The 24,823-nt window shown below is 38.5% G+C and overlaps 1 protein-coding gene across 1 annotated transcript in view; it reads left to right on the top strand.

The window, feature by feature from the left end:
* The window catches only part of LOC126273342 (neural-cadherin-like), a 597,074-nt gene that overhangs the window by 534,339 nt on the left and 37,912 nt on the right, over positions 1-24,823 (top strand). The window contains exon 24 of the mRNA XM_049976888.1: positions 18,284-18,484. Coding sequence (XP_049832845.1) covers positions 18,284-18,484 — 201 coding nt within the window. The remainder of the gene's footprint in view (positions 1-18,283; positions 18,485-24,823) is intronic.

The raw sequence follows: 24,823 nt of genomic DNA, 5'->3' as shown, positions 1-24,823 counted from the left end.
CTGTTGGACCTTCTCCATCTAATGGGCGCTGCTTATGCATTGTTGTTTACATATTTGGATGGATTTAGTGACATCTATGAACAGTCAAAGGGACTGTGTCTGTGATACAATATCCACAGTCAATGTCTGTCTTCACGAGTTCTGGGAACCGGGGTGATGCAAAACTTTTTTTGATGTGTGTATTAAAACTTTCACCACCTTGTGCATCATAGTTGATGCACATCAGTTTTTCCGTTTTCGCCATGTGCATCATATTTGATGACATGGGGGTTCTTGAGTATATACAGTCACACCTGCATTGAAATCAAATGAGTTTCACATTATACTGGCCAGTGGTAAAAGTATTGTGATGATGGTTTTGTAGTGGCAGGAATGGATGACAGGCAGTTGTTACCTGTTTACGATGTAACTTCAGTACATGTTCCTTGCTGGCACAGATATTTTTTTTTTACCTATGTGGCAATGTGTAGTGCTTGTTTTCAGTAAGATTTTATAGATGTTCGGTGAAAAATTGATTCACATGAGGAGAGAATCTGAAAATGATTGGAGAAATTGATTTATGTGATGAATCACTCTTTGGAAGCGGTAGTGATTGTGACCCAGATTACCATGATCATTCCCTGAGCGGGAGTAGTAGTGAAGATGAAGTAGTGTTAATTCCTTTGAAGAAACAAAAGGTACATGTGAAAGTTACAAATAATACGTCTACAAATTGGGAAAACAAAGTTTCGTCTTCCACTGATGAAGACAGTGAAAGTGAGCTGTCTGAAGAGATCTCTTCTGCTGATGGGCTCCCTACTTCCTGAATAAAACCTAAACATTCTTTTTTTTTTTTTACAATCTACCTGCAAATATCCATCCCATTGATGTTTACAATGTTTTACTTGATGAAGAAATGTGCAATTTCATAGTGAATGAAACAAACAATACTGAGCAAAAGATTGTTAGTGAAATAGCTGCAGAAACATTATCACCATCATGCAGACTGACTTTGTGGAGTGATATCCGCGTTGTTGAATAGAGAAAATTTATGGGGCTTATGTTGTGGATGGGGCCTGGAGGATTATTAGCATCAGAATCCACTTTACAAAAACCAGGTGTCTTCTGTTATGTCCCAAAATATGTTTTATTTGCTCCTCAGTTGCATCCATTCTTGTGACAATGAAAACATAGATGAACATGACAAGGTGTTCAAAATTAAGAAGCTTGTGAATCGTCTGTTTGTATTGATGAAACAATGGTTCCATTTTGTGGAAGGTTATGATTTCATCAGTATGTTCGTGGAAAATGTTTTAAATATGAAGGGAAATTATCCCAAGATTGTGCTGTAGATGGATATACTTGGAATGTTAAGCATATCATGGAAAAGAAGTTAATGCTGTAGACCTAACAATGGCAGCCATCTTAGAATTAATTGATTCACTTTCAAATTCTGGAAGGACCCTCTTTGTAGATAACTTTTACACTATTGTGAACTTGGTGCACATTCTTCTATGAACACAAACTCATCTGGTGGGAACACTCCACGCAAAAAGAAGGGAAGATCTGAAAACTATCATCATGAAAAAGTTGAAGAATGGTAAATGGTGGTTGTGGAAAACAACTCAAAGGTTGTTGTTGGAAAGTGGTGTGACAAGAGTGATGTCAATTTTTTGACAACCAAACATAAACCTGAGCTTGTGGCAGTGAAAACAAGGAGAGGTGAAGTGGAAAAACCAAATGCAACTGTGGATTATAATGCAGCAAAACCCTTCATTGATCTTTCAGATCAAAAGAAAACCTATGACTCACGCTTGTGGAAGTGGGTGGAAGTGGTACCACAAAGTGGCCTTTGAATTACTAATCAATACTGCTATCGTAAATGCTCATACTTTGTTCAAATTACAAAACAAAAAATGGGTATCATTGCTTTCCACGAGGCTATTGCAAGTGCGTTCCTCGTGATTGATGATGTTCGGAAGACATCAATGAATGGCAATCACAAACTAGTTGAAATTCTAGTGAGAAGACGTAACAGCTGTTACCACAAACTCTTCAAAGCTGGTGGGTAAAAGCATGCTATCAAACATACAAGTAGGTGTCACTGAAATGCCAAATTTTTCCTCAGAGTTTCATGTGCATGGACTGTTTTTGCACAGTGCACAAATGTGTAAAATATAAGTTTTTTATTCTGATAATTAAAGCACTTATATAACAGGTAGTTGGAGCTCTTATTTTCCAGTAATAATCTCTTCCTCAGATATATGAGTTGCATCGAATTTGGCCACACCCCATTTATTACGTTAAAACTGATGTTTTGAAATAACATGGAGAAATGGCCAAAATGAAACATTTACCAAATGCTGCCAGTGGTCAAACTGTTAACCACTGCTCCAGATAAGACTTATGGTGGTGGAAGCCACATGCTTATTAAATAGAAGAATTATATAGAAATATTATGCAAGCCCATGGAGTCCAGATAACAGACCCGTCACTCTAGTCATGCAGGAATTTGTAAAGTATGGTAGTCAAAATACAACTCCAATCCATCCTCAGGTTAACAGCAGTGGCAGTTGAAGTTCACTTCATAGAGGAAGAATCAGATAACAGCAGCTAGTGAAGGAAAAGCTGAGGGTGAGAAAGCTACCAGATGATATTATATTGGCCAACTACAGAATTTTAGGTTCCAGCCTCTGATATCAGCAGCTTCCCCAACGGAGGTGCCCATTTCAGGTTGTGGACATATTGATATATCCATATCTTCCCTAAACACATACAGTGAAGTTACTAAAGTGACTTTAGCAGCAGTCAATTCCATGAAAAAAAGAAAAGATGTTAGACCTTTAAGTTAAGATCCCCATACTCTGAGATGTATCACCTTTTAGTGTCACTGCCATCAGCAGTAGATGAAACATTCTTAGGGTTTATGGTAGTTGACAACTGTTAATCATTCAGGAATCCTGAGTGAACAAGCCTATACCCAGCAAACAGTGGATAAGATACCTTAGATGTAACTACCTTGTAAACTGCACAGTAGTTGCAACACAGCTGGTAGATGACATAGCTGCCTCCACATATAATAGCAAGGAATTGTCTGTGTAGTGCTTCAGTAGGAAGTGTTTGATGGGTGTACAGGACAGATCTTGCATTTACGAGACACTGACTCATAGGGTCCAAGACTGAGAATATAAGTGGTGTATGGATGAACTATGACATGCTTAGGGGTCGATGATGTAATAACCATTTGAAGAGGAAGGCAGGGTTTTGGGCAGGGTCTTTCAAATGACCTTGTGTTAAGGGGTAAAAGAAATGGTTGATGTCCCAGTGAAGGATGTAGATGTTTCACTAGGCCTTTGGTTGATACATAGAGTACTCACTCATGGGAGGCAAGTAATAGCAACAGTTTTGCTGGAGATATGAGTGTAAATGACCAATGAAGAAATGCTTCTATTAGAATACAAAAGGTGAGTAAGCTGTTATTTAAAAGACTCTGAACAAAAAGTGGATCATTCTACCTTCCTGATAACCTCTAAAAATTTGCCCAAACAATTTTGGCATATGAACATATTCAAGTTCCTTTTAACATGAAAGTCACCTCTCACTCCCACAGGCCCACCTAACTGTAACTCACTCACACTCCCTGGCCCATCGCTGTAAGGTGCTCATACCAATCCATTACCACTTGCCCATTCTCACTTACTCCTTTGGCCCAGCTCATTGTCATTGTCTCTTTGTGTCTCTCTAACTGTCATTGTCTCCTTCATTCCGTCCTACTACTACTGTCCCCTCTCACTGTCACTATCTCTCTTTTGCTATCTCTCTCTCATTCTTTCCTTCCCACTGTTGCTGTCTCTTCTTGCTGTTACTGCCTCTCTCTTCCTCCTTGTCATTCTCATAGATCCTCTCTGTCATTATCACTGGCTATCACTCATTCCCACTTTCTCCATCTCTATTCCTCTCTCACTGGCACTGTCTCCATCACTCTTTTCCCAGCACCGTCCTGCCATTGTCAACCAAGTTCCACTACCAGAGTGTCCCTGTCTTTCTCTCACTCTGTCATTGTCTCCTTTGTTTTTTCTGTACCACAACCACTGCCTACTATCTTCCAGTACTTATTACTTTTCCTACTTGTTCCCACTGCCTCATCCCACTTTATGGAGTATTTCTCACACTTCTGGATAAATGCCTCGTAAATGTGCTAATAAGAACTGAGCAATTTCTGTGATTATTTATTATTTAGATTTTTTGTCATACCTGGTTTTTCATATAGAACTAGGGTAAAATTTGAATCTCTGTATCTCAGTAACAGACAAATATATTAAGAAAATCTTCAATATTATTTGAGATCTGGATCTTAGGAATATATCATAAAAATCTCAGCTATTTTCTGTTCATAGTCCTCTTGGTATACACAACTTAGTTTTGGTACAAAAAATGGTGAAAAGGCGCATTTTTATGATTTTATATGGAATTGCCTGTGAACTAATGGTGCCTACATAAGCCCATTATGCTCGATGTTGACATCACATGAAAAAAGAACAAACCATGCAGTTGCATGCATAGCAGTAAAAGAGATTTATTTAATAAATAATAAAGATATGTATTTATGAATTAACTGAACACAGTATTGTCTTTCTGTAAAGACACTGGCAAGGTTATCACAATATTTGCACTGACATTGCTGAATTGGGTGCAAGTGGTGCCCATGCTGTAAAACAAAATCTTTCAGAAATGGAGTTGTGAAGGTGAAGACCATATTGAAGTTAATTAGTTTTAGTTTCCATGGATCATTTGTACAATTAATCATAATGATGTTGAATGAGTCATTTTACGTTCACATTACACATTCATATTTAAGTAAGACTGCATGCCGACCTTCCTTTTAAATGCAGATATGATTTAGTAATTTGTACCCATCACATTGTACAATCTACAAAAATATAATTTCTGCTGTGGAATATGAGTTGTCGAGGAGACACTTTTCCAGTTGTTTTAAAACTTACCTTTGCTGCCTGTCAGACATTCTATATCATTGGGGGAAAGTGATAAATATTTGTGGCAGCATTGTGAAACTTATTTTCTGCTAAAGATGACCTTAATTTGGAACAATGACTGTCACTTTTTTCTTCTGATGTTGTAATTATGTGTGTCATTGTTTCTTTTGAACAGCAGTGGGTTGTTTATGAAAAGTATATTAGGGAATAAATAGATTGTGAAGTTCAAATGCCTAACTCCTCAAACAGCTGTGTACAAAATGATCATGGGTGAGAACCACATGTTACGGTACTTTTTTACACAATGGACGTATTGTTCTTGAAAGATGAGTTAACTCAGAAAATTTTTCTATTACTGAATGAAAATACACAAAATATATTTGCAGTTACTGGCTACTCTCTCCCAAAGATTTGCAATATTTTGAAGTGCAAATGAGACTGAACTAAGTTGTTTTAATACTTCCAATTTTTTTACTAATTTCTTACCAGTATAGGCATCTAAAAGTTATGAAGTTTCCACCATAGTTATTATTACTATTGGTGTAGTATTTATAGATGCGCAGAAATATTCGTTGTGTCTTTTAAAAACTGACATGATGCCATTTATAGAAAACCAGTCAGGAAAACTACACACATCAAAAAAAGTTTTGCATCACGTCAGTTCCAAGAGTTCGAGACCAATACAGAAAATTGGAATAGAGATCAACACAAACATCATTTACACCCTTTTTATTGCTCATGAAAATCACACATTGAATGTTGTACCACCATACAGCAAGAACTTCAGAGGTGGTCAAGATTGCTGTACACACCCGTACGTCTAATAACCAGTAGCAAGTCCACTTGCATTGATGCATGCTTGTATTCATCGTGGGCATACTATCCACAAGTTCATCAAGGCACTGTTGGTCCAGATTGTCCCACTCCTCAACGGCGATCTGGCGTAGATCCCTCAGAGTGTTTGGTGGGTTATGTCATCCATAAACAGCCCTTTTCAATCAATCCCAGGAATGTTTGAGTGTGTTCATGTCTGGAGAACATGCTAGCCACTTCAGTCAAGCAATGTCATTATCCTGAAGGAAGTCATTCACAAGATGTGCACAATGGGGACGCGAATTGTCATCCATCAAGATGAATGCCTCACCAATATGCTGCTGATATGGTTACAGTATCGGTCAGAGTATGGCATTCACATATCGTACAACTGTTTTGGTGCCTTCCACGACTACCAGCAGCATACGTCAGCCCCACATAATGCCAGCCCGAAACATCAGGGAACCTCTACCTTGCTGCACTTGCTGGACAGTGTGTCTAAGGCATTCAGCCTGTTCAGGTTGCCTCCAAACACATCTCCAACGATTGTCTGGTTGAAGGCATATGCAATACTAATCGGTGAAGAGAACGTGATGCCAATCCTGAGTGATCCATTCGGCATGTTGCTGGGCCCATCTGTATCATGCTGCATGGTGTTTATGGATGACGTAACCCACCAAACTCTCTGAGGGATCTACGCCAGATCGCCGTTGAGAAGTGGGGCAATCTGGAACAACAGTGCCTTGATGAACTTGTGGATAGTATGCCATGATGAATACAGGCATGCATCAATGTCTGTCTGAAGTGAGCACATCATGCAGCCTATTGTGCACAGTTTGAGTCATAACATGACGTCTTGTGCCTGCACGAAAAGCACTATTCAACATGGTGGCATTGCTGTCAGAGTTCTTCTGAGCCATAATCTGTAGATAGTGGTCGTCCACTGCAGTAGTAGCCCTTGAGGGGCCTGAGTGAGCCATGTCATTGGAAGTTCCTGTCTCTCTTTAGCTCCTCCATGTCCGAATAACATCACTTTGGTTCACTCTGAGACGCTTGGACACTTCTCTTGCTGAGAGCTTTTCCTGGCACAAAGTAACAATGGAACTGTGATATTGACTGTCTAGGCATGGTTGAACTACAGATAACACAAGGCTTGTACCTCCTTTCTGCTGGAATGACTGGAACTGATTGGCTGTTGGATCCCCTCTGTCTAATAGGCGCTGCTCATGCATGGTTGTTTACATTTTTGGGTGGGTTTAGTGACATCTCTGAACAGTCAAAAGGACTGTGTCTGTGACACAATGTCCACAGTCAATGTCTGTCTTCACGAGTTCTGGGAACCGGGGTGATGCAAAACATTTTTTTGATGTGTGTATTAAAAATATTGCTTACCATTTCTTCTGTTGCTGTGTGTATTTTGTGATTGATTGCAATACTAGTGTCATAAACAGAAAGAACTAACTCTGCTTGTTGTATATTAAATGGAAAGTCACTTACATTAATGAGAAACAATAATGGCTCTAAGATTGAACCTTGTGGACCCCCATAATCATTTTCTTCTCTGTCAGAAGAATCTCCCCTGTTTACATTGGTTGAATTATTAAGTAAGACTTTGAACTTCTTTTTGTTAAATATGCCATTATACATAGGCTCACTATCCCATCAACTCCATGCTGTGGTTTACTGAAGATATTATGATGTCACAGGTGGAATATTGTTCCACAATATGTATCATTCTCATAAATTTCAGGAAATGGTGTCGTGTGGTGAAATGTGTAAACAGGTTTGACATCCCATCTATCACGTTTCTGATAACAGGTTTTAAGAATCTCTAAGTTAGTGATGCATTACATATTTTAGAAAAGACAGCAAGTATTATATGGGAACAAGTCTTTCATATTCTGTTGAAAACGCCATAAAATCCAGATGGGGTTTTATTTTTGATAGAATGTATGATTTTCTTAACCTCAGAAGAAGTAAGTGAGACTTTTGTTTATTGACATACTTTTTCAACATACTGCTATATGATTATTAAACATATCTACTATTTCTGACTAATCATTTATTGCCCTTGCCTTTAAATGAGTAATGATGTTCCCCTGTTCTGTGCACCTGTCGTCCCATCTTTCATTTCACTACACTTTGCATAGATTTAATATGTTATCAAAATTACTGACTTCTGAAATAATGGACTTGATTTTTTTTCATAAGTTTTCTCAGTAATTCTGCATAGTTTTTGCAGTTCACTCCTACTGTAGGATCTTTACTTATTGTTGTCAATAGGCGTGTTTCCCTCTTCCTTTCACTAAATACTTAAATTCATCTAGTATCATGAATTTTTACATTGCTGTTTAATGTCTTTTCTGATTAGCTTATGTGGAAAACTACTTTCAAGTAATAATATGAATTTACCATGGGATAAACTAAATTGTGCAGATATCGGTTTAAAAATGAATAAAAAATAGGAGTGCGGGTAAGCTACTACAAACAGTATAGTGAACGCCTTATTGTGGCCAAGATAGACACGAAGCCCATGCCTACTACAGTCGTACAAGTTTATATGCCAACTAGCTCTGCATATGACAAAGAAATATGAAATAAAAGAAATTATTCAGATAGTGAAGGGAGATGAAAACTTAATAGTCATGGGTTACTGGAATTCGGTAGTAGGAAAAGGGAGAGAAGGAAACATAGTAGGTGAATATGGATTGGGGCTAAGAAATGAAAGAATTTTGCACAGAGCACAACTTAATCACAGCTAACACTTGGTTCAAGAATCGTAAAAGAAGGTTGTATACATGGAAGAAGCCTGGAGATACTGACAGTTTTCAGATAGATTATATAATGGTAAGACAGAGATTTAGGAACCAGGTTTTAAATTGTAAGCTATTTCCAGGGGCAGATGTGGACTCTGACCACAATCTATTGGTTATGAACTGTAGATTAAAACTGAAGAAACTACAAAAAGGTGGGAATTTAAGGAGATTGGAGCTGGATAAACTGAAACTGCAAAAAGGTGGGAATTTAAGGAGATTGGAGCTGGATAAACTGTTTAAACCAGAGGTTGTACAGAGTTTCAGGAAGAGAATAAGGGAACAATTGACAGGAATGGGGGAAAGAAATACAGTAGAAGAAGAATTGGTAGCTTTGAGAGATGAAGTAGTGAAGGCAGCAGAGGATGAAGTAAGTAAAAAGATGAGGGCTAGTATAAATGCTTGGGTAACAGAAGAAATATTGAATTTAATAGATGAAAGGAGAAAATATAAAAATGCAGTAAACGAAGCAAGCAAAAAGGAATACAAACGTCTCACAAATGATATCGACAGGAAGTGCAAAATGGCTAAGCAGGGATGGCTAGAGGACAAATATAAGGATGTAAAGGCTTATTTCACTAGATGTAATATAGATACTGCCTACAGGAAAATTAAAGAGACCTTTGTAGAAAAGAGAACCACTTGTATGAATATCAAGAGCTCAGATGGAAACCCAGTTCTAAGCAAAGAAGGGAAAGCTGAAAGGTGGAAGGAGTAGTAGAGGGTTTATACAAGGGCAATGTACTTGAGGACAATATTATTGAAAGGGAAGAGGATGTAGATGAAGACGAAATGGGAGATAAGATACTGCGTGAAGAGTTTGACAGAGCACTGAAAGACTTGAGTCGAAACAAGGCCCCGGGAGTAGACAACATTCCGTTAGAACTACTGACGGCCTTGGGACAGCCAGTCATGATAAAACTCTACAATCTGGTGAGCAAGATGTATGAGACAGGCGAAATACCCTTAGAATTCAAGAAGAATATAATAATTCCAATCCCAAAGAAAGCAGGTGCTGACAGATGTGAAAATTACCGAACTATCAGTTTAATAAGTCACAGCGGCAAAATACTAACGCGAATTCTTTACAGACGAATGGAAAAACTGGTAGATGCTGACCTCGGGGAGGATCAGTTTGGATTCTGTAGAAATGTTGGAACACGTGAGGCAATACTGACCTTACGACTTATCTTAGAAGAAAGATTAAGTAAAGGGAAACCTACGTTTCTAGCATTTGTAGACTTGGAGAAAGCTTTTGACAATGTTGACAGGAATACTCTCTTTCAAATTCTGAAGATGGCAGGGGTAAAATACAGGGAGCGAATTACAATTTGTATGGAAACCAGATGGCAGTTATAAGAGTCGATGGACATGAAGGGGAAGCAGTGGGTGGGAAGGGCATGAGACAGGGTTGTAGCCTCTCCCCGATGTTATTCAATCTGTATGTTGAGCAAGCAGTGAAGGAAACAAAAGAAAAATTTGGAGTAGGTATTAAAATCCATGGAGAAGAAATAGAAACTTTGAGGTTTGCCAATGACATTGTAATTCTGTCAGTGACAGCAAAGAGCTTGGAAGAGCAGTTGAACGGAACTTACAGTGTCTTGAAAGGGAGATATAAGATGAACATGAACAAAAGCAAAATGAGGATAATGAAATGTAGTTGAATTAAGTCGGGTGATGCTGAGGGAATTAGATTCTGAAATAAGACTTTTACAGTAGTAAATGAGTTTTGCTATTTGGGGAGCAAAATAACTACTGATGGTTGAAGTGGAGAGGATATAAAATGTAGATTGGCAATGGCAAGGAAAGCGTTTCTGAAGGAGAGATGTTTGTTAACTTCGAGTATAGATTTAAGTGTCAGGAAGTCGTTTCTGAAAGTATTTGTATGGAGTGTAGCCATGCATGGAAGTGAAACATGGATGATAACTAGTTGGGACAAGAAGAGAATAGAAGCTTTCGAAATGTGGTGATACAGAAGAATGCTGAAGATTAGATGGGTAGACCATATAACTAATGAGGAGGTATTGAATAGGATTGGGGAGAAGAGAAGTTTGTGCCACAAATTGACTAGACGAAGGGATCAGTTGGCAGGACATGTTCTGAGGCATCAAGGGATCACCAATTTAGTACTGGAGGGCAGCGTGGAGGGTAAAAATCGTAGAGGGAGACCAAGAGATGAATACACTAAGCAGATTCAGAAAGATGTAGGATGCAGTAGTTACTGGGAAATGAAGAAGGTTGCACAGGATAGAGTAGCATGGAGAGCTGCATCAAACCAGTCTCAGGACTGAAGACCACAACAACAACAACAAACTAAGTTGTATGTCAACATTCGGTTAATTATAAATTTGATCCCAGGTAGTCTCTTGTAACTGTACTTAAAAATATTAGTTCTGGAGTCTTTAATCATTCTAAATGAAGAGCATCTATTCTGTAAGACACTATATTATTTATCCTATCCAATTGTTCACCATGATCAGAGGACACATATGTTGCTGGGTATACAGATATTACCTTACTTTGATCTTGATAAAAGAAAAAAATTATTGGTTATGGTCATACTCACTTTATCCACCTGTGTTGGAAAGTTAATTGCTGAGAACTAATTTTAGGATCAGATTAAGGTTTCCAAAGACAGATAGCATAGCAAGGAATCCAAACTCCTCATAAACAGTTCAAGGTATCCCAATGGGAATCTACACAGGCAAGGCACATTAATGTGTCCACCACCTTTGTTCCATGTCAATGTGCAATAAGCATTCACAGATGGCAGGTGGTGGTGCTAGCAGGCTACGGTATTATGAATCATGTCTGGGGGACATGGAAAGCAGTGCAGTCATCATAATAATGTGGGAATGGAGTAGTTTATCTGATGTCCAGTAAGGTATGATCATTGGCTTGTGGACCAAGGGTGGAATCAATTCTGAAAGGCTAAGTTTAAAAAGTGTTCTCATGCCACCATGGTTAAAATATACCAAGTGTGGCAAAATGGCACTATCCAAAACTGAGGCTATGGCATCTAGAATTCACCAAGACATACAACAGTTGAGCTACTGATCATCCACATGAACCAAGGGGCTATAAACAGTGTCCACTCAATGACCATTCAGTAAACACAGCTGCATATGGGCATCAGCAGCAGGCACCTGGTTCATGCAGCCATACTGACTTCGGCACCTGGTTCATGCAGCCATACTGACTTCATTTTATCTGTGAGAAAGTCTGGAATTTGCATCCAATACCACAGCTGGATGTCCCCTGACTGGTGACAAGTGGCCTGTTCAGATGAAGTATGTTTTATAGTCCATTGGACAGGTGACATTTGACCTGTGTAGCCCTGCAAGAATTGTTGGAAGCATCCATGTTGGAGAAGGTAACATTATGGTCTGGGGAATATTTTTGTGGCATTCTCTGGGTGATCACATCATTCTGGAAGGTACAGTGATGTAACACAAGTATGCGTCTATCCTTGGGGACAATGTCTACCCCTGCATGCACTCTGTTTTCCTTCACATGATGGTATCTACCAGCAGAACAATGCAAACATGTCACACATGGCCACCAAACATTAACAATTCCTCTGGATCCTCTGTTACCTGGATAAGGCTAGCACTTGGCTTCACAATAGTAGTGGCCTGGTACCCCGTCCCTATACCATCTGGCCTACACACCTGCAATGCCTTTTACATAGCAGCAAGATGATTTTCCTACTAATTTCTTTTGTTAATGATCTAGGGAATGGTCAAAATGTCAAAACCTCCCCTGAAATTTGTTGTACAGGGAGAGTATGCAGCAAAAAAAGGTCAGAATTTAGTTGTTAAGACACACTCTAAATTATTATTATTATTATTATTATTATTATTATTATTATTATTATTTTAAATGTTGAAAATTGGCAGATTCGTAGCTCATTGCTCATATGGTGGGTGGAGAAATATGCACACATACTATAGATGTAGCAGATAGTGCATGCGCAACATGATGAGAATGTAGCCTTGTTGATGCCATATCTGTAAACAGACAACATGGCACAACATGATTATAATTTGTAAAGTGAATTTCAGCTTCTATAGATGGTTTCTTTGATAATTGTTCTCAGTTTCTATATGATTGAATTTGCAACTCATTTAATACCTTTAATAATTAGTAACTGCCTTTGTGGGTCTGCTAAGTATTAACAATGGAGACAAAACTGAATTAATTTTCTTTGTAATTTCTTTGTATAAGCATGCTAATAGAATCTGTCTTTGTGCCACTTCCAGCATTTCACAGTAATTTGAAATCCAACTAATGTTTTCAACCTCACAAAGGTGAAATAATGGGGAATGTGGTACTCAGTCAAAATCATCTACTTGTCCTGAAGACCTAGATGTGTATTATTTATTAGTTAATTTAGTGACCAATTATTTGAATGCTGTTGCCATTTTGTTTGTAACTGTGGAAATATTACAAGAAATGGGGAATAACTTCGATGATTCTGTGAGTTGTGGGTTCAGCAATGATTGTTGTGCCAAATAAAGTCCATAACAAGAATAGACTAGCTTCCAAGCTCAAAGACAACATACAGTAATAACTTTTGGTGACACAGAAAAATCTGTAAATTTTTTGGTTACTCATGGGAGAGAAGAAACAATACAATTGAAGCAGTGTGCAAAGCCAGTTTTGCTTCATAAAATCTGAACATGAATTGTATAAATGGAAGAAAAATTTACACAAAGTACAAAACATGAGCCAAAATAAAGCTCCCGAAAGTATGAAAGAAAGACTATTTGAAAAATGTAGAACTGCATGTGATAATCAGTACACTCTTACTGATGAAGATCTGTGAGACTGGGCACTTTGAATTGCAAGTGAGATGAACATTACTGTTTTATGGGTTTCTTTGACCTTGTTAAACAGAAACAGGAAATTATATGGAAAGGAATGTTGCAAAATTACAATATTTTGTCTCAAGTAAATGTGTAGAGGAGATTTGATTAATAGGTAACACTACAGAGAAATTCATAGCTAATATGATAGCTTCTTGCTGTCCTCTAAAATCTTTGTATAAAGCCAATCAGAGAGAGAGAGAGAGAGAGAGAGAGAGAGAGAGAGAGAGAGAGAGAGAGAGAGAGAGAGAGAGAGAGTCTCTTGTACAATTGATGAATGCTATGACACATTTGTGTACAACAATGCCAGTGGTTAGTGCCAATGGAATACTGATTCCACTGCTTCATATCTGTCCTCAATAACCTCAAGGCAAATTAGAACCACAATTAGAAAAAAAGGACTGTTTACTCGCAAAAATCTTGAAATCAGGTCAGCAAAAGCTGGAAAAATGGGGAAATAATTTTTAATGTTACATCAAAACCTTGTCTTTCCATCTGCAGAAAATAATTCATTGCTTTTGTTAGATTGTTTGGCTGGACATAATGACACCTCTGTCTTCAGGACGATACTGAAAAAACAGTTAATATAGTTGTGACTGCACCCAGAACGAATGGTGTGATTCAGCCTGTCGATAAAAATATATTTGAACAGTATAAAGCAGTTTTCAGAAAATTGTCAGCCAGTATAATTTCTGATAGCTCTTTGTCAGCATAATGATACTGTTAAATTTCAGTCATTTCAACATTGTCTGTTTGCATCACCACATTTTACAAATTTTATCAAGTATGGTAGGTACACTGTACAGTATGCAGAACAATGCCCATGACCATTTCTTATTCCTTTCCAAAATGAAACTAAAAATGACTGGGAAGAGTCTGAATGCATTAATTTATCTTTTATCAAGGGTGTGGGGGTATAAGCAAAATGTTTGTTTTCATCATCCAGAGGACACTTAGCATTTTTGTGATGACTACAAAGAACTGTTTCATTGTCAGTCAAATTATTATAAGAACTGTGCTACAGGAACAATTATAAAATCTTTAATGTCAACAAATTAGTACTAACTGGTGGAAGTTGTCTGTAATGTATCATCATACACTGCCTTCATTTTATTTCATCTGCCAGTTACTTGTTTAACAGTTTAGCTGTTGATATGACCAGCAAAATTAGTGATTTGAGACATTTTTGGTATGATTTAAGTGCTAAAAATTCACATGTGTGCATTGTGAACTTCGTGCTGTGGAGTGCTATGTTCTTTTGCCATAGTTACATCTGCTTATTTGCCAACTGGCATGTTAAGAAAACTGCTGCTATATGTGGTTCTTCATGCAGCAAAATGGAGTAACTGTAACATTTCTTTAAAAAAAGTGCACCTTAGCAGCTGAAATTTTGATGGTGCATATCTTTTTATGTATTCTTTCTTTGTGAAACACTTATGGGTAGGTTTTGACATGCCAGATTGGACCATTACCTCATTAGTTTTTTTCTAGAAGTCTGCTGCACCATACTGTGACCCATAACTGGATGAGGCTCTTCCCCTCCTACTTCAGGTAACAATTCAGACTTACTGGATACTGTAAGTGAATACGTAATTGAAGAAGTTGAAGAACTGTTCCCCTTATGCCCATAACTTGTTACCTTTAGCAAGCGGCCATCATCCTCCATTTAACCTGACTAGTTAAAATTTCATGTAAACTGATTTAGCCTAACGGGCACAAATCTTGCTTCTTGTTCAGACATTATCTTATGTTTTATGCAGAACCTACAATTCCATGGGATAGCCTTGTTGACATCCCCCTTGGGATCCCCACTGAAATCTCCCCAATGGAACTTCTCCTTTTTTGCTTTCTTCTTCTTCTTCTTCTTCTTCTTCTTCTGCTTCTTCTTCCTCCTCCTCCTCTTCCTTGCCTGTTCCTATATTCTCCACAAGGCGGGTGCTGTTATACAGATTTTGGCATTTTTAGCGACAGATGGTGACTGAATGCCTTTCCTGACATCACTACTCTCCCAGAGGTGGAATCTGTGTACTCAATCATTCTGCCTCTAGAGTAAATCTCACGTGCAAGTGTCAGAATATTCTCTAAATATTAGCACAGTGTGTGTCTGACGTGAGACATGAGTACCAGGCTAGTATCCATGTTGTTGGACATCAGAAACCACCTATAAACCACATCTAGGCTGGCTAGCTCACCAGCCCTCATTGTTAATCCATGAGACATATTTAGTTTGGGGCACGTTCATATCTCTAAATTCTGAAAATGGCACATTAATTCACTCAGCTACCTGCACGAGTCACAATGGAACTCAGATCACAATCTTCATATACTGTACCACTCACTGTATGACTATCCTACAGCAATCTTGATCCAACACTTAAAAATAGAACTAAATAACTTAACACGAATGTTTGTTATTTATGGTTGGCAAAAATTTGGCATACCGGTTAATGTCTCAGGTGCATGATGTAACATAAAAAGGCAGTTATTCCCATTTAATGCATGAGTTAAGCACTCAACTAACCACAGTACATCTTAAGTAACTTATTCACAATAAAATGTAACTCTTAACAATCACAGATCATGTTTGTTACATGAAATTTGCCAGTGTTTACTAAGAGCAAAATATGACATACTATGTGTGATGCGATTTTATGTGATAATTTAAATACAAAACCTCAGGTCAAAAAACCATCACTTGCCCATATAAATGATATATAATGGAATGAGCTTACTTATTAAAGATGTTTTAAACTATCACTTTTCCATTAGAAAATAGTGTATTCTGCATGACTAACACTGATGCAGCTACTGAGGGGCACCTGTGCTGCCAACCAGCAGATAGCTAGTTTGAGAATGACCTGATGAAACAGATTTTCGAATGGATGTTTAGGCCATGAAGATGTCATCAATGAATCTGAAAACAGATGGGTTAATGTATTGGGTCACTAGGAGGATTCGTGTATTTATTTATACTATTGCAAGTTCCATTAGCATTATAGTCATTTTGACATGGGAATAGTAAGTGTTGTTTTCTATTTACAGTCTTGATTTTTAAAAATTTATGGTAATTGATACAACATGTTGCAATATAGTAAATTAATGGTAGTACTTATGAGCTAATGTTACATGATAATACATTAAAATAAATAGCGTGCATAATGCAATAAGACATCAGAATCAATATTTTCATATACAAGAATATTTTGAAAAGGATAGATTGGTGCTCACCATAAAGATGATATGTTGAGTTTCAGACAGGCACAGTGAAAAGACAGTTATAGGGTTAGCCAAAACCTTCTTCAGAAAAGAAAAAAAAGAAAACACACACACACACACACACACACACACACACACACACACACACACACACACACACAGCTCATGCACACATGACTATTATCTCCCCACTTTTGGAGCTCTAAAGCATCTTACCAAGAGTAGTGCAAGCATGTGCAGTTTACTGTAGTATAGGTGGTGTACAAATAAATATTTACAGCAAGAAATGTATACTGCATGAACAGGACACAAAATCGAATACCACTGAAGATGCCTAACATAAGTAAGTGATACATGTCTGGTATTCAAGAATAAATTTTAGTTGCAAAATATTGGAGTTTTCTTAATGATAAAACATAATTGAAGTTAGCAATGGAGGAAAATGGATGCAATTATTAATTATGATATTGCTTGGACTGAGATAGCTTGAAAACTGGTGAGACCTCATTCAACAATTCCACCTCTAAAGCTTCAAAGAAACTGGGAATTGGAAAACTGTCAAGCAATGTGTTATTGTGCAATGCCTGTGTTTGTAGGAGGAAGAGTAATGAAGGAAATGTTTGAGATAGGAAACTGGATACTAAGTTAGTAGTTATGTGTTACATAGTACATATACACAATTTATTACAGACTACATCAATTTGCAGAGTATTAACGTAACCAATATTTCAATATAGTTTCATGCTAAGATTTGCACATTAGTCCACAATGTATAAATAAACAGCAGAAATAAATATGTTATGTATGAGGTAAACATAGCTACAAATTTCTGAATAAAAATTCTTTTATGAAATATGAGGAGTTGCCCAGAAGAATCTTTTCTTGTTTACTTTCATATTAAATTTCCTTTCTTTTAGGGATTTAGCGTAATTGAGTAAGTGGTCAAAGGTTTTGGTAGCTGCATTATTAACCCTTATATCGCCTAAATTCTATTTTATTTAAGCGAAAGAAGGTATTTTTTCTAGTATTGTAATTATAGATTCATTATTTCTTTTGGGCTCTAGTTTTTGTTTTGTTTAATATAGTGTGTTTTGATCTCAGTAGTTAATGGCAGATTAAAGTCATATGCTTCACAGATATTTAAAACCATACTATTGACACTGTTTTGCAAAATCCGAACTCCATAAAAGAAGTGTAAGTTATTCAGGATACACTTCCTACTAATGATCTAACTTATAAGTTTATAGTTAAGCATAATTGAGTACACTTTTTTCTGAGTAATGTATTTCAGTAGGTATTTTGATATCATTAACTGTCACGAATTTTTTTGCAACTTTTGTCCTTTTTTTAAAAACTTTTTTAAAGCCATCTCTCTTACATTTTCTGTAGGGTAAACCAGATGTTATGAGTTGTTGGAAATGGAGCACAGATTAAATCAGAAGTTGAAGAGATTCTGAAAGATAGAAGTAATTCATTGTAAATTACTAAATGATGAAAATTAAATATTGCGAGACCACATTTTAGATTAAACATCTGTTCTTACATTGTGTACAGCTTGTGAGCTACTTCATTGTTTAATGAATATTATTGCTTATTTCAGTGTTAATCTTGATTTTAATTGTGTATAATGCCATATGCAAAGAAGACACACAAAAGAAAAAAGAGGAAGATTGTGTTGGAGAAAACATCATAAAATATGAAGATGAAGGTGGTGGGAAGGATTCTATGATGGAATCTGATGTGACTAATGTGCAACTGGATAGTAAAAAATCAATGGACGCATCAACAGAGACATTATCCAGTGAGTACATTTTGTTACCATTTAATTCTGGAATAACACAGAAGATTCAAAACTCTTGATTACAACAGAGCATTTGCATAAAGGTGCATAAAAACCTGTTCTCTTGAGAGTAAAGATTATGAAGTGACAAATTGTCTGTTATTAAAGTTCCAAAATGAGGTTCTATTCCACATAAGGTAAGGTCACAACAACTAATTTGTCTGACAGTTGTAAAAGGGACTAATAAACATATGTCACTCTACTCCATTTCTTTCATTTTTTTTTATGGTAGAAAATACTTTATCCCTTTTTGAGTCACAAAAAGTTAAACAAATATGATAGGTGGGTGCTAGTAACATTTCTGACTGAAGATAAGTAAATACTTACTGGATGTTGAAACTAAAACAATTGGTGCAGTTATGACAAGACAGAAATCTTTAAGTTTTTAATTTTCAGGATTCCCTAAAACACTTTCACCAAAAAAGGAGAAAAGATAGAGCAAATTCACAGGAACAACAAGAAAGAGATATTAAGCCCTTTTTCAGGTGAGACAGTTGCAGACATCAGGTCACTGCCTTGTAGTCACCAGAGTTCAGTTATTTTATGTCAGCGTCTCATGATTAAGCATAGATATTACTGACCACAGTTAAACCTGTTGTATGGAATTATAATTCTGATCCTAAAACTCATTTTCTACACTACTAGTATTCAGCAATTCTTTCGAACTGTAGATTGGATTGTTTATTAACCATGTATAAAACTTACTTTTAAATAATTGAAAGAATTATTCATTGCAGAATGTGGCAATTTATTAAAAACTGTTATTTCAGACAGTTCACTTTGAGAGAGTTTCCTGTTTTTGTCAGCCTGTGTCTTGGAATGTCAATATTAATCTTATTTCTAATGTCATGAAAACATCTGTTCTCTCTTGTGTCAGTATCTGCTATATTTTTTTCCATATATATCAATGATACATAGATATAAAGATTTATCACAGACATCAGTCTTCCCTTGGACCATCCTTACACATTATTCTTAGCACCTTCTTTCCCTCAGTAATACATCACTAACATGACATGAGTGACCCCATAACAACAGCCCATAGGATATGTGAAACTGAAAAAGTCTGTAGTAAGCTTTCATGAGATATTTATTTCTCACTATATCAGATAGTATCCATATGAGAGAGGACACCCTTGATATCTTTCTGCAGATATGATTAATAGGGGTTTGCCACTTAAGTTTGAAATCAGTATGTATTCCAAGCAGTTTTACAGATTTTGCTTCTATGTCTTGATCCTGTCCCAGCAGCATGTGTTGAGTTTTCTCTGGCTGCAGAGTAGTTTATTAGATATGAACCAATTTAGTGATTTTCTCTGGATGCAGAGTAGTTTATTAGATGTGAACCAATTTAGTGATTTCTGGCATAACTGTAACCTATCTTGATCTGTGGTGAAGGCTATGTTTTTCGTAGTTGTTTCTGACTGGTATGTGAAAAATTACTTCAGATATTTTGGAAAAGATTGCAACAATAGATATTTGCCTGTTGTTCTCAGGGGTATTCTTTTCCCTCTTTTTGTGTACAGGCATTGTATTAGCTTTTGAAATATTGAGCTGGTTGGAGAAAACTCCAAACTCAAGGCTTTTATTCATACTAAAAGCAAGTGGTTTGCAAATAAGGTGTATTGTCCTTTTCAATGTGTAATTAGATAGCCAGTAACAGTTCATGCTTTTTGAGTTAGAAAAATTTCAAACAGCTTTTACTGTTGCTACGAGATCCCAGTAGAATTCATTTACTCTAGGAAGATGATCAGCAAGTATGTCAGTTTCTGATGTGTCTGACTGGTTAATTTTAGGTCTTAATTCATTTACTATAATAATAAAGTATCTGACATCTTGGATATTCGGGAATCCAGCCGGATGTTCGCGTCGTTCTCGCACGATATTTCAACAGCGTGCCTCGCTGTCTACTTCAGGTGCTACCTGAGACTGGTCCTTGGGTCGATTGAGTGCAGTATTTATGCCTGGGAGGAGCTGGGCATTCCATAATCGGTCCGCACTGAGTCGAGTGTTCCATCTGTGGTCCGCACCCACCAGACTCGGCTTCAACGGACCCCTCCAGTCGCGGATGTTCCAACTGCCATCGGCGCCAGTTTTGGCCGTCCTCAACGGTTGTGGTTGTCTTTTGAGGTGTGTCCGACCCGATCTGAGATGTTGGGTACTTTATCTCATGACTGTTACTATGGTTTCCACTTCTGTTGCGTGCTGGGTGCTCCCTAATCGGTCCGCACCGCGTCGTGTGTTCCATCTGAGGTCCGCGCCCACCAGACGCGGCTACATTGCCCCTCTCTGGCCGCCGGTGTTCTCTCCACCGTCCGCGCCCAACCTGGCCATCTTCTGAAGTCGAGTTCATGATCTGTGGTGTGTCAGATCTGGTCTCTAATGTCCAACACCTTGTCTCACGACTGTTCCCTCGGTCTCCACTTATATTTCTTGCAGAATCCAGGAGTGTCCTGCGTTGAGTTTTCACAAGCTCAAGCGCAGAATTCCAGGCAGTGCTGATTTGGTATCCCGAGTCACGGTTGATTAGATTGTCTGTGAACTTAATCGCAATTGCTTCTTTAATGACACTGTCCCAAAATCTTGAGGTCTGTGTCACAATCTTGGTGTCATTGTAATCCATTGAATGACCAAGTTCCAGACAATGCTCTGCTATGGCTGATTTAGTTGCCTGCCTGAGTCTGGTATGTCTCTGGTGTTCTTTACACCTGATGTCCACAGTTCTGGTGGTCTGGCCAATGTATGACATCCCACACTGGCATGGTATGTTGTAAATACCTGGCTTGCGTAGCCCCAGGTCATCATTTACATTCCCCAGCATAGTCCCAATTTTGGTGGGTGGGCAAAATATGCTCTCGATGTCATATTTCTGGAGAATCCTACTGATCTTGGTAGAGATAGTTCCGGCATATGGCAAGTATGCCATCTTCTTGGCCTCTTCTGGTTCTTCTTCTGGATCCTTTGGCCAGTTGGCAGGTTGAAGTGCCTTCTGGATATCTCTAGAGGAGTACCCATTCCTGCTGAACACTGATTGTAGGTGTTCTATTTCTGTGGCCAGACTATCAGGATCTGACAGAGTTTGTGCTCTGAGGACCAGTGTTTTGAGCACTACATTCTTCTGTGCGTGATGGTGGCAACTGCTGGCTTGAAGGTATAAGTCAGTGTGCGTAGGTTTGCGGTACACACTGTGTCCAAATGTGCCATCTCCCTTTCTCTTCACCAGAACATCCAAGAATGGAAGTATTCCATCCTTCTCCATTTCCATTGTGAACTTAATGTTCGGATGGCAAGAGTTCAGATGTAGCAGGAACTCATCTAACTTCCCTCTACCATGGGGCCAGATGACAAAGGTATCATCCACATACCTACAAAAGCACTTGGGTTGATATGTGGCTGAAGAGAGTGCTTTACTGGACTCGATCGACCCAAGGACCAGTCTCAGGTAGCACCTGAAGAAGACAGCGAGGCACGCTGTTGAAATATCGTGCGAGAACGACGCGAACATCCGGCTGGATTAGCGAATATCGAAGATGTCAACAGATCGCCGGGAAAGCATGAAGAATTACATCAGAGTAATGCTTCAGTAGCTCAGATGGTAGAGCACTTGCCCACAAAAGGCAAAGGTCCCGAGTTCGAGTCTCGGTCGGGCACACAGTTCTAATCTGCCAGGAAGTTTCACCACTATTGACCTTATAAATCATTGAAGCTTTCCCACCATATGATGTATCAAATTAAAGCTGACAATGTCAACATCACTACTGACCTTATGTCAAATCCTGCTTTTATATTTTAAATTACTAATGATTTTATAAAGAATTAAATATGAAAATATGTTACAGCCGTAATCATCCACAAGCTACATGGGTTATGAAGACAGCTTGAGTTATATAGTTTCTCACATTACCATCCTAGTTAATGGCTTCATAGAATTAAGTATTAGATATATTTTATGGGGTTAAGTAAGTAAAAGTCCATTAAGGAAAGTTATATTAAATCACTATAGAAGTGCAAATAATAAAAAGTAAAACACAGTACCTACACAACAAAAGAATACTCTTTCTTTGAGATGGCCTCAGGCATTTTGTAATTTTGACATAATTCTTTCACATTGTAAAACAAGGTGTAAACATGTTTATGAAATATGTTGATAACTTATGTAATTGTATATAGTTTGAGTAATTTTGGGTTGCAAAATGACTGTAATAATTGTGGATTTATTCTAATAATGTGTACATATGTGAAAATAGTCTTTGTTTTGAATGATGGCCATTCTTTGGGTAATTAACATGGATTCAGTAATGCATGGTGTCACAATAGGTATTTAAGGGGAAGCAGCAGTGTGACAGCTGTCTTTTGTTGTTAGGGGCTGCATCTGTGAGTTTGCTTACTGCTTTTCATTAGACTTGTATTACAATGAAAATAATCAGTTATTGATAATATAATGTAAATGGATAGAAAAAAATCTACTCCCCAAGCAGTAGCAAGGGAACATGCACACAAAAGGATTTAACATTTACAAGATTTCAGAGCCAGTGGCTCCTTCTTCTGGTAGAACCCTTCAACTCTTCTGCTAGAAGAAGGAGCCACTGGCTCTGAAAATTTGTATACATTAAATCCTTTTCTGTGTTCCCCTGCCATTGCTGGGTGAGTAGAGTTTTTATCTATCCATTTACATTATTTCAAGACTTACCAAGCGGGAAAGCGCCGGCAGACAGGCACATGAACAAAACACACAAACACACACACAGAATTACGAGCTTTCGCAACTGGCAGTTGCTTCGTCAGGAAAGAGGGAAGGAGAGGGAAAAATGAAAGGATGTGGGTTTTAAGGGAGAGGGTAAGGAGTCATTCCAATCCCGGGAGCGGAAAGACTTCCCTTAGGGGAAAAAAAGGACAGGTGTACACTCGCACACACACACACACATATCCATCCGCACATACACAGACACAAGCAGACATATTTAAAGGCAAAGAGTTAAGGGCAGAGATGTCAGTCGAGGCGGAAGTACAGAGGCAAAGAAGTTGTTAAAAGACAGGTGAGGTATGAGCGGCGGGAAACTTGAAATTAGCGGAGGTTGAGGCCTGGCGGATATCGAGATGAGAGGATATACTGAAGGGCGAGTTCCCATCTCCGGAGTTCGGATAGGTTGGTGTTGGTGGGAAGTATCCAGATAACTCGGACGGTGTAACACTGTGCCAAGATGTGCTGGCCGTGCATCAAGGCATGTTTAGCCACAGGGTGATCCTCATTACCAACAAACACTGTCTGCCTGTGTCCATTCATGCGAATGGACAGTTTGTTGCTGGTCATTCCCACATAGAAAGCATCACAGTGCAGGCAGGTCAGTTGGTAAATCACGTGGGTGCTTTCACATGTGGCTCTCCCTTTGATCGTGTACACCTTCCGGGTTACAGGACTGGAGTAGGTGGTGGTGAGAGGGTGCATAGGACAGGTTTTACACCGGGGGCGGTTGCAAGGGTAGGAGCCAGAGGGTAGGGGAGGTGGTTTGGGGATTTCATAGGGATGAACCAAGAGGTTACGAAGGTTAGGTGGACGGCGGAAAGACACTCTTGGTGGAGTGGGGAGGATTTCATGAAGGATGGATCTCATTTCGGGGCAGGATTTTAGGAAGTCGTATCCCTGCTGGAGAGCCACATTCAAGGTCTGATCCAGTCCCGGGAAGTATTCTGTTACAAGTGGGGCACTTTTGGGGTTCTTCTGTGAGAGGTTCTGGGTTTGAGGGGATGAGGAAGTGGCTCTGGTTATCTGCTTCTGTACCAGGTTGGGAGGGTAGTTGCGGGATGCGAAAGCTGTTTTCAGGTTGTTGGTGTAATGGTCGAGGGATTCAGGACTGGAGCAGATTCGTTTGCCACGAAGGCCTAGGCTGTAGGGAAGGGACCGTTTGATATGGAATGGGTGGCAGCTGTCATAATGGAGGTACTGTTGCTTGTTGGTGGGTTTGATGTGGACGGATGTGTGCAGCTGGCCATTGGACAGATGGAGGTCAACATCTAGGAAAGTGGCATGGGATTTGGAGTAGGACCAGGTGAATCTAATGGAACCAAAGGAGTTGAGGTTGGAGAGGAAATTCTGGAGTTGTTCTTCACTGTGAGTCCAGATCATGAAGATGTCATCAATAAATCTGTACCAAACTTTGGGTTGGCAGGCTTGGGTAACCAAGAAGGCTTCCTCTAAACGACCCATAAATAGGTTGGCATACGAGGGGGCCATCCTGGTACCCATGGCTGTTCCCTTTAATTGTTGGTATGTCTGGCCTTCAAAAGTGAAGAAGTTGTGGG

Source organism: Schistocerca gregaria, chromosome 5 (assembly GCF_023897955.1).
Source record: "Schistocerca gregaria isolate iqSchGreg1 chromosome 5, iqSchGreg1.2, whole genome shotgun sequence".
In the NCBI taxonomy this organism is placed as follows: domain Eukaryota; kingdom Metazoa; phylum Arthropoda; class Insecta; order Orthoptera; family Acrididae; genus Schistocerca; species Schistocerca gregaria.
Note: the sequence above shows the minus strand (reverse complement) of the source record. Positions and strands in the feature narration are given on the sequence as shown.